The following is a 12,240-nucleotide window of genomic DNA, read 5'->3' as shown; positions in this document are numbered from 1 at the left end:
TTATCATATTGTTTTCTATTTGTTAAAAAAACACTTACTTTCATAAGTACACAGGTATCATAAAGAGAAATTAGAAATTAATAAATTGAAAGGAAAAGAGAATACAAAATATAAAGTAGATCAAGAAAAAGCCTAAACTATTAAGGAAGCTAACAAAAACACAATTCATCAAGCTATAAAAGTCAATGTATTATCACTATTTTAAATCTAAATAGTGCATATACAATGAAAAGGTTTTTATTTATCATATCAAGGAACTGATCAACACTTAAATAAACCAGAGAACTGATATGAATTTATTTCAATGATTTTGTTTATTGTATGGTACCTTAGTTTTACACTTGTTATTTGATATGTATTTGTTTACACTAATTCATTTTCTTATCTTTCATATCTTTATTATAGATTTCACTTTAACACTATTTCATTCCTATTTTTATCTTTCTTATAATAACCAAGTGGATAATATTTTATAACCAATCTCTACACTATAAGCAAAGATGGATTGTGGCTAGCAGTGGAATACGGGAAGCGCGTTTCGTCCTAATTGGGACTCGTCGGTTGGATGTACTTGCATCTCAGAGTTGATGTTCACTCTGGGACTGGAACCCAGTACCGTTCACTTCAAACGCCATCGCGTCATTCACTCACATCAATGGGAAGATTCAAACAAACAATTTCAAGTAAATTTAATCTTTATATGTTATTTCATTCTTATTACCCTATTACGTAACTTCAGATTTAGATTGACTCTAACACCTCTGTTAATGTAATAGTAATTCTAAATTTTTATTATAGGTCTACCAATATCAAATTAACTTTAAATACTATTGTAAATGGTAGTGTCCAAAAGAGATTTTACTTCATTGAAGCATCTTCATATTGTTTAATGTCTCAGCGGATTGACTTTATATTCACTGAATAATACTGTAACCATGGCTAATATGTTACAAAGATTTTATGAGGTGAATAGTAAATTTCTAAAGTGATTTTCTTTATGTGAGGATGGTCCACAGGTGAAGTCAAGGAAGCTCTAAGAAGCACAGAATGAGCTCGACATATTCCATCCAATCGCCTTTCAGAAGAATATTCTAGAATTTCTACGTGTAGCTTCCCTATTGGACAATGCTGATAACTCCCTGTATGCGGATTGGATAACTATAATGATGATTTTGTTTCTACTAAAAACTATAAATACCTGGCAATTTTGTACCGTAATCGACACTGTCTGGAACAAAATTCCTTCTAATTGTCTTCTGTCTTCTGATTTAAGACTTGGGAGGGTTCTGGCGTTCGAGTGCTCAAGTATTGTGTGACAGACTAAGAAATCTAAGTTCGAGATATAACACTTTACCTAAAAAATTTTTATATTCATGCTTTTCTAGATTCAGAATGAGTAAATAAATGTTCAAATGAATCATTTTAATGATAGACTGATTTAAAAGGTATACAAACTTATCGATTTTATGGAGTGATTTGTATTTATCATTAAGTATCAGTTTACAGTTGAAACACGTAACATTATCCATTTTAACAGTGTAAAATAATAAATGGTTTTCCAGTTACCTGAAAAACACATTGCAAACATACTCAGGTTTTTCTATTTGATCAGAGGGGGTTTTGTGGAGAATTTAGTATTTTCACAGTTGAAATCATGAGTCAATTGAAGCTAGACCACCATCGAAAACCTGGAAGCACTGGACGGCCTATTTGAAACAAAATTTTAACAGAACTAAAAACAGATTCATTGGTAAGAGAAGACAGAAAATCTACTGGCATTACAGGACCTAACCAGACTCAAATGTGTGATTGGACAATTGTAGAGTAATTATGTTTTACTCATCAAAATAATCTATCTGTTTTTCTAATATTTCGGTTAACTTAGAAGACTTGATTGATCAACTTGTGTAGATTTATGTTTTTTTTTTGTATTGTTCAATGATACATTTTAATTTTATTTATTATTGGGACTCAAAGTAAGTAATAGTCTCTAGTGTTCTCTATTCAGCAGCTAAGTTATTGTAAGTAAAATCGTCTCAAAATACGTAGGTTTTAATTATTATTAACTAAACAATGTATCATAGGTCAAAGTCACTTCAGTCTATCTTCAATGAGCTACTATAAGCAAATAGTAAACATGTTGAAAGTCGAAATTCAATTAGTAATGTTTGTTTGAATCTTCCCATTGATTTTTAAGACTGCAACTGGTCAGTCTCTTATTGGCATATGTGCATCCTCTGAGGACTGCCTCAATATAGCCTTAATTCACAAGCATTGTAAGCAAAGATGGATAGTGGCTAGCAGTGGAATCCAGGACGCACGTTTTGTCCTAGCTGGGTGGATAACGCGATGGCGTTTGAAGCGAAAGTTACTGGGTTCGAGTCCAAGAGTGAACATCAACTCTGAGATGCAGGTACATCTAACTGACGAGTCCCAAGTGGGAGGAAACGAGCGTCCTGGATTCCACTGCTAGCCACTATCCATCTTTGCTTATAAAGCTTTTGGCTTCAGGCAAAATCGAGGCAGTCCTCAAAGGATGCACATATACCAACAAGAGACTGATCATTTGCAGTCCTAATTAACAATGTGAAGATTCAAACAAACAACACTAAGTGAATTATGGGAGGTTGTTTTAAGACAAAGTCGATCTAGTTAATTATCTTAACCATGTAAAACACGAAATAGGATGAAACAAAGAACCAGTGATTCCCTTTATCTAATTATTCGCTTTCATTTATTTTTACAAGAGGAGATTTTTTTTCCATAGAAATATAAATCTTAAACTCATAAAATCAATAAGACATACCCAATTCAATAAGAATATCGTTCTTATTAAATGACAATGAGTGATCATTGGAAGATTATTGAGAAACTATTCAGTGTTTTATAGTCCTGGGTATAATTTTTAGTGATTTCGATGTTATATCATTTCTTACTAAATTATTCATTAATAACATGCTATAAAATCTCTTCATTTATGAATGTACGTATATGGATATCCTTAAGCTGTTATATGCTTCACTATTTTCTACATTTATGAATTGCTTCTAGGTAGCTGAATATCAGTAATTGAAGACCGAATCACAAGAACAAGAGGCACAAAATGAAGCAGACAGATTGAATTATTCGCGTGATTTGTATGCAACATAATCAAATATAGACATGACAAGATTAAAAGAAACGCAAAATAAATTCTTTTATGAAATCAAACAAAAGAGATTGTTGAACCAATTAGAAAAGGATAGGCTGGCTAAAGAACGTGAAATGAGACTAAAAAACCTACAAAAAGGGTATTTGACAAAATGTGTGTACAAAATATGTTAGCTTTTGATATTCTGAAAATATTTTCAATCAGATTTTTGAATTCATTTAGTATTGTTTGTTTGAATCTTTTCATTAATGTTTGGGACTGCAATTGATCAGTCTCTTATCGTCATATATGCATCCTGTGCGGATTGCCTCGATGTTGCCTTAACTCACAGCAATAGAAGCAACGGTAGGTGGTGGCTATCAGGACTCAGTAGATAAGTGGATAGCACGATGACGTTTGAAGTGAGCGGCACTAGGTTACAAAACCATCAAGCTGACGGGTCCCAAATAGAACTAAACTAGCCACCACCCATCTTTTCTGCAGAATTTTGAATGTTCTTTTTTCAACATTTGCTCATTTCTTTTTTGAAGAAATTACAAACGGTCTTTTTGTTGATTTATTCATGAGGTATTTCAGTAAGGAGAATTCTGTTGTTAGCACTACTGAGTCCGTAGAAATAAACGAGCGTTAGTTTTGCTCAAAGGACGTTTAAAATATTAGGGTGTTCATGATTGACTTCAGTGACTTTTTTCCTACGAGTTTACCTGATCTACTTGGTAATTTTATTGAACTTTGTGGAAAGTAGTCAAAGATTTAGTAATCCAAGGAATAATAGGTACAGATTTTAACTGCGTTTTGATCAATAACCGTCGTATATATTTCATTCACAATATTAGACCAACGTAACTATCAACTGATAAGGCTTCTACCTTACTGATGATTTGTTTGACCTAAATAAGATACAAACGATGGCTGTTAGTAATACGTACCTAAGATGTTCATACTGGTAGAAGATTTTTCTCGGATATAAATTAAGTTTTATTTAACTTTGGTGAAACTTTACTGCATAATTGATTAAAATGTAAATTATTATCTTGACAAGTAGAAAATAAGAATTTAGTTAAGAGACATTTTTCTTTTCAAAATAATGACGAAAATTTTAAGCTCAGCTGGATATTTAGGATAGTTCTTCGAGTTAGACGATTGAATTCTAAAGATTACTGCTTACGTCTTTCTAGATAAATTTCCTTCGTGTCTCTAAGTCAATATTCTTTTCATTTTATAATTGATAATGAAATTAATTAAAATGTAGTGTTGATGAGCTAGTTAATTGACTAATGGTTTTATGATTTCGGAAGTATTTATGAATTAACCAATGAGAGGTTTTAGAAAGTGATTCATAAATGATGAATACAATTAGGTTAAGTATATTATTTAAAAGTGATATTTAATAAATAAATCGGAGAAGGATTTTATATCAGTGATGGATACATAATTTGTCTTATTTTGCATGACGATTATCAGGGGAATCGAAAGATTTTGACAACAAGTCTAATGTTATTCATTTTTACAATTATATACCATTCAGATACAAAAGTAAATTTGATCAAGACTTTATTTGTAAGCGCTAAATTATTCGGCTCTAATGTTACCGGCAATGAAGTGCTGAATATTCGGTAAAAAGAAATATTCTATAATATATGTAATATAGCACATGAACCAGATTAAAGAGGAAATGTAAGACAATGACACTTTCAAAGATACGATTTTTGCTAAATCTAGGCTTCAAAGGTGACGTCAAGAGTTAAATAAGTACAAGTGACCAAGACAATTTCTAGAATAAGCATTCCATCTGGTAACATTACACACTTTAATTTGTAGTTAACCAGTTTAATCTACTGGAAGTAAAACAAGACTATCTTTATATACATATATGCATCAGTTCTACTCTAAGCTGGTTAATCAGTACAACTTCTTCATTCAAACAAGTTACACATTACAGATAACTAACTAGACACGTTTGTTGCAAAAGTCCTAAGAAAACATTTTCATAGTTAGGAAAGAACCCCAAAGTGTATTTAGGAACTTGACTAGTGATTAAATACATCAATGGTTAAAGTTAATTGAACCACTTTGGCTTTCATACCTGACAATAATTTCAGATGACTTTTTATTCATTAGTAATAGCGATATTTTAATGCTGTTAAAGAAACACTTTTCTCGTATTGATTTTAGTAACACTAGTCAATCAATAGACGATTATGATGAGAAGCAAACTAAAAGAAATCAAATCTAAATTCACTTGGTTTTTTAAAATTTGAACCAGCTTTGGATTACATGAACCATGAGTCAGATATACAATAATCCAAATTGGACAACTGATGGCCTCTTATCAGACCATCATGTTGGTACTAACTTCTGAATGAACCTCTATGTAATCCTAAATAGCTTGTAATGATCTAATGATATTAGTGTTTTTAGTTTTTGTGAATGCATAACTCAAGAGAAATGAACAACTTATGTGAATATAATGGAATACGTTGATTTGTGAGAATTTTTTTCGGTTAAAAGCTGTTTTAATCACAGACAGGTGTGATGAAATCTGGAAGGGGAGCTAAGAACAAACATTTCTTTTTGGACTGGAAAGTTTCGGGAATGTCAACTATTACTTGCAATTATATTGGTTCAAAATAAATAAGCTCGTTATTTGTCAAAGTTGAGAAAAATAGACGAAATTTTATCATAAGTATCTCATTTATCTAATGGTCAAGCGTATCCGAGAGGACAAAGATCTTGCGTTCGAGTCCTGAGTGCGGAATCATGAATGCGAACTGCTAAAAAGTTCTATACTAGGACGAAACGGCCTACCAGTGATTTCAGGTTTTCAATGGTGGTCTAGCTTAGATCGACTCATGATCTTAACTATTAAAAAACAGTGTTTATCATTTACTTGACATCTGATGAATTGTAGACTTTTATAGAATACTGATGAAAAATTTGGTTTTTGAAAAGTCCATTTGATGCTTAAGAGCAATATATATTATTAGTACATTATTTTCAATAACCTGAAAGTTTGAACAGTTTGTTGGGGGAAATTTAATAGTACAGAGTTCTAAAAGAACAAGATGTTGAAACTTCTCTACGATATATGAACAGTCTCATCTATTGATACAGAATCTGATCAACTTTAACCAATCATCATATCATTGTTTGCACATTTATTTTGAATGCCATTCCTTGTTACATGATTTCTGATTTGATTGGTTAATAAATCAAGTCCTTTTCACTATGTCTATTGATTCTTGAGTGATCTTAATGTAAAGTATCTAAACATTTTTTAGTTTTTATTGTTTTCTCTGTCCAGGAATTCAAATTTTCTCTATTCGAAATAATATCTATAACACTTTGCATGTATTAATAGGAGTGAAGATCGGTTTTAACGTTAGACAGCTAATTAGTACTTATGTAAACAAAGACATCGTTGACTACATCATAAGATGTAGTGTTTGTAGCATTTGGAGCCATTTATCAGAAAATATGATCAGGTTATTGAGGAAAAATTTGATTCACAAGCCACAAATCCTTCCAGTAAGAATTATGTAATGTAAAAATTTCACTGACGATAGCTCTTTTCTTTCATAAGTTTTTATTGATAATGCTGTACGAAAAAGCATTGACAAATTTATGACTAAACCATTCACCTCATTGAATACGACATCAACGAAATTCCCCTGAGTAGCAAGTTTCTAACATACATATGTACTAGACTGAAAGTTGCTAAATTTAGCCAATTTTTTTTTAAAAAAGGATGTATGAGTATTAATTGTAGTGTTATACAAACAATTACGTATTTGAACATAAATATGTAGATAGAATGCAGGAAAAAAATTAAGTGAATTTAATTAATTATCTTTATGTAAATGTACTTGAAGTACATTTTTTTCTGTTGCTGATTGGTTTCCTATTTCTATGTTTGGAGAGTAAATACAAATAGGCTAATCAACCATTTGATTTATTCTCATTTACTATAAATAATTTCTAATTCAATAAAAGATTATACTATTACAGAAATGAAGAATAATGGGGGGGGGGGTAGATTTGAATGAAAAAAAGAAAGATAATTTAGTCTTAATAGCTTACATAAGTAATGACATTACTATGAAGTCATTTTGATTTCTTAAAAATTAATTTTAGTTGATAGTGTAGTTAAGTCTTATAAATTGGATAGTTTAATTGCAGATCTTTCATTGTTGTTCAGCAAAACATCACTAGTGTTTATCTACTTTGTATAGAAATTTCAACTTAAGTAGGACCAGATTAGTTGTGAAATAGATACGGTTGATCGAATATTTCATGAATACTTATTGCTGGAATAGTAAGTGAAAGTTAGAGTTAGATTTTTTTCGATGGTAGTTTGAAAATTTCGAACTATCAACATGATTCTAAAAGTGAACTATTCTCATTTAACTAACAGCTAACTAAAAATTTATTCCAATAAACATAATCAAGATTAAATATTCATCAAAAGGAGACCTTTGACTTCAAAAGATGGCTAACCAGAAAACTTATTTTCAGTGTTTATGTTCTCTATCTCATATGATTAAGAAGTTAGTGTAGCTACTACAAGTAAGTTACTGAGCGTCCCATAGTCCTTTATCTAACTGAAGGAATTTTTAAGATTTATCAAAGTAGCTATCAGGAAACAGAAATAATGCTAAGCAAATCGCTATTCTCCAGTTAATAAGTAACATTTTGTCTTGTAGACAAGTCATATAAATAAATGCGATACTAATTTTTTTTTAGTTTGCGCGGCGAATGGACTGTTACGTTTTTTCAACCGCATCTTTGAAAATCAATGATTTTTATATTGAAAGTATATAATTGTAGAAATAAGAGTTATAAGCCTAAATAGTATTCCTTACTAGTATTTTAAAGTTAATCTCTCATGTTAAAGTTGATGAATCTGAATCATTCAAATTTGTTGCGCGCAAAGATATGTCCTGATGAATGACGACAGCTTGTATCTAAAAATTCTATGGAAACTGAGCATTATGAAGGACATTATGAGTGTTAAGATTACTATATCTGTGGGTTAAAATAAGAGGAAATAGTTAGCCAAAATTTGTTTAAGGTAGGTATATCCTGAGTGTAGGAACTTTGTCCTCGTCATGAGTTCTAGGAATTCATGATCTCATCAATTTTTTCAATCTTAAAGGAGTTTTATGAATTATTAACTAATTTTAAATTTTACTTTGCATAAAGTTTGCATAATAGTCCTTGCGATCGCAGCCATGTCTCAATAGTAGCTGATGATCCATTGAAAAACGTGTTAAAGCTTCTCTAACCAGGTCCTACTGCAGAAGTAGGCTGATAAACATACACTCTGCTTAGAAACCAGTGTAATATAAGTTCATAAAGTCAGTGACTTTCATTCACTGAAGTACAAGTAGGTGTATACTAGTTATGCTGACAGACATGTGCAGTGTGTAGCATCAATCGGAGGTGGGATGCTTTGCAGAAGAAGATTGAATTGAAGAGAACTGGGAAGGAAATACAGAGCCATTGTAATAACAACAGAGTTGGAAGATTCATGAAGAATGTAAAGAAGGACTGAAGAGAGATGTGCAAATAATATTTATGATGTATGGCTCTTGCATTTTAAAAAGACACTTAGATTTCGCATCAGACAATAAACTGGTTTTCCCTACTAAGTCTTCGTTCACTAAAGATGTACATTACTAATAGAAAATTATTTAAATGAAAAAAAATATCAAACAGTTTGCAGTGGATCATAGATCCTAACATATATTCGTCTTATCTTCGAAAAATTTAATTATTATTTTACAATTAACTCCAACATCAGATTTATTTATTTCATCATCATCGTTTCTATGAATTCCTTGTTTCCATACTGTTTTAAACAATAGAGACTTAAATAGACATACTTTAGGAACCAGTAATTACAAAATGATATGTTCAAGTTTTTAATAATTCATCTATGTATTACATGTTTATACAAAATAAAATAAAATGTTCATTGAAAGCATATTCTTTCATCATCTAATTTAAACGCAATCAAGTATAATCAAAATAGTAATTTCAATGAAATGCATTTACATATGTACGAGTAGTACTTTTGGCTAGCTATACCAATAGTGTTTTCAGTACTAGTAAAATAAGTTGTTGTTAGTTATCACAGTGAGTTAAAATGTTTACATTATATCACAATGAGATTAAAAGCTTTCAATTCATTGGATTCATTTTGTTCATATCAACTGGATATTTGTGCTTTTTTCATTTCCAATGCTAGATGCCTGAATGAAGAATTTAATTTGTCTCGTACAAATGATGAATAACCACTGGACATTGAGACATCTTCAAAAGATCCTAAAACACAAAATATGCAGAGATAATTTTATCCAAGTCAATTATTAAAAAGTCTGTCAAATATTCTGATAAAGATTCTGAGAGTTAGACAATTACATATATGAAACAAATTTTTGTCACTTTGTTATAGAAATCATAATCAGGTTTACTTGTGATTGAAATAAATGTAATGACGTATATTTAGAAATGAGTAGATCATTAGTCTATGAAATACGTTAACATATTTTACATATTAACATGATTGAATGGTGTTCTGATTAGATTATTCGAGGATATGATTATTGAAATCTGTCATCAGTTGATGATCTAGATTTCTGACAAACACTAATCGATCTACAGTTTGTAATATTTTGCTGAATTTCAAATGTTTGAAGACCATCAACAAATTTCACATACCATATTTTTTCATTTGTTCTAATCATTAGAGTAGCATTACTTTAAATTCGCTTAAGAAAATGTGACAGCTTCAACTAAGGCATCTTCTTCATAAACTCTTTTCTTCATTGATTTTAGCCATGGTCTGTGATAGCACTTCTACATCGTTAAGGAGTGCTGAGATCATGGTGATAATCTAAAAGCCTACTACAATAATTCAGAAGAACTAGACTGTCCACATTTGTGATTGTTGTGTGGCCTTAATAGGCAAACTAAAACTTTAGATGAGTACATTGTGTGTAGCAATTGCCATTTCAATATTCCATTGATTCTATATTTTACCAAATGACTACAAAATTAAACATCTTTTGTTAATTTTCCAAACAATAGTCCACCAAACATACCCGGATGTAGTGATAAATCTTCAAATACTCAATCACACTTTTCTTATAACTACAAAATATATCAACTATTTTCTTGAATTTTATTACTAACTTACGCCTGTTACCCCTCGTGTTGGAGCATAGGCCGCTCACCAACATTCTCCATCCAACTATGTCCAGGGCTTGAATTTTATTACTACTATGAAATTAAGTTTGACTAGATGAGCTTTAGGATACATGTTTAAATATTATACAAGATTTCCATAACAAATTCTGTACCATGTTTGATCCAACCAAAGATATCCTTAGTAATTTAATTTCTTTCTTATTCGTTTGTTACTGATACTAACTTGTTTGGATGGAAGCATGAAGATCTAATAATACAAATTGTAAATTCACTTAGTATTGTTTGTTTGACGAAACGCGCGTCCTGGATTCCACTGCTAGCCACTATCCATCTTTGCTTACAGTACAAAGTATGTTGTGAATTTTATGCTAATCATATATACAAAAGTTTGATACTATTTTGAAAAACAAAAAAACAAACGAAGACTACTCCCTAAACATAGATAATAGAGGGTTTTATAGGTTAGTTTAAATAATATTCAGGTCAATATTTTTATATTCATTATTTTAAACTACAGTCTTACTATTGTAGGAATGAAATTTACTTTTATCGAAATAATTAACAAATTAAATTAATAACAGAACAATTTGATTTCTTTTTTACGCAAAGTTTAACAATTAGTGTTATTGTTTACCTTTTCCATGGTTAAGGTTATTCAGAGATAAAATCCTATCTTGTGAATAAGACCTTATAGGGTATATAGTTGAAGTAGATTTGATACGATGATAACGCCGATGGTTATTCGGTATGTTATCAGCGTACTTATTATTCTGATATCCGGATATCAGTTTTTGCATCTGCCTTTTATTGTTTACATTATTTATAGTACCCTTATTGCTGATTTTATTATAAAACTGGTCATTAGTGCAATATGTTGCTAACATTTTTATTCGTTGATTAATATGACTATTATCTTTATAAAGATTTGTAGATATGTTATTCATTTCATCTGGCGACTTGCATACTCTCTCAGAATTCATACGTTCAAGAATATGATAACCATAGAATTTTGATGTATTCGTGGGTACTACTGCTGTTATTGATGACGATGATAATGAAGATGATGCTGAGTATCTTACAGGCTTTATATTTCTTGTTGCATGAGGTTCACGTGACAAAGTTTGATAATTATTTGAAGTACACGTAATTTCACCAAATGATTTGATGGCATTTTCATCCCAGTTGGATGTTTGGATTTTTACTGAAGAAATGTTTGTTTGCTTTGTATCAGATGGTATTTCTGAAGGTAACGATGGTTCTTTCAGCGTGTTATTTAGTGTATTCACATATTTAGTATTCATAACAGCGTTTGTGATACAAGTTTTGCTACAACTACATTTGTTTAAATCAGTACTATCATTTATTACTGATAACGTTGATTCAAGAAAATTTTTATTATTTGATTGAATATTTGGTTGAGTTGATTCTCTCCTTACTGATGATTGAAATATTTTACTTGCCAAAGATGATGATGGTGAAGATTTATCATTCGAATCACTTTCATCATCTGGTTTATATTGTTGTTTCATAGACTCACCGTTATTTTCATCAATATACTGAGTAATTGTTTGTGTTTGATTTGAACATTCGTCTGTCCTGACAATAGTTTTGATATTATTCAGATCTATGCACTGACTTTCAACAGAAATATCATTATGATATCCTAATAAAGTGGAATCGTTTATTTTATGATATTCACGGTGGTCAATTTTATTTGAACTGCAATTTGAGGTTTTTGAATTTGCATCACTTTGTGTTTTGAAAAACTGGGTAGATTTCAGAGGTGAATCTAAACTCTTCAAATGTATAGCTCTACACAGAAAAAAATTATAAAAGCATTCAATAAATAATGTGCGTATTGAGAATAATATTTTCAG

General features: G+C 30.6%; 1 protein-coding gene across 1 annotated transcript in view; it reads right to left on the bottom strand.

Moving 5' to 3' along the window:
* Nucleotides 1-9,362: 9,362 nt before the first annotated feature.
* The window catches only part of Smp_181160 (tubulin tyrosine ligase-related), a gene marked incomplete at both ends in the record, with an annotated part of 29,407 nt that continues 26,529 nt past the window's right edge, over nucleotides 9,363-12,240 (bottom strand). Inside the window, 3 exons of the mRNA XM_018794956.1 lie at nucleotides 9,363-9,478; nucleotides 10,998-11,331; nucleotides 11,443-12,175. Of these exons, the coding sequence (XP_018649316.1) occupies nucleotides 9,363-9,478; nucleotides 10,998-11,331; nucleotides 11,443-12,175 (1,183 nt within the window). The remainder of the gene's footprint in view (nucleotides 9,479-10,997; nucleotides 11,332-11,442; nucleotides 12,176-12,240) is intronic.

Source organism: Schistosoma mansoni, chromosome 1, assembly GCF_000237925.1.
Source record: "Schistosoma mansoni strain Puerto Rico chromosome 1, complete genome".
In the NCBI taxonomy this organism is placed as follows: domain Eukaryota; kingdom Metazoa; phylum Platyhelminthes; class Trematoda; order Strigeidida; family Schistosomatidae; genus Schistosoma; species Schistosoma mansoni.
Note: the sequence above shows the minus strand (reverse complement) of the source record. Positions and strands in the feature narration are given on the sequence as shown.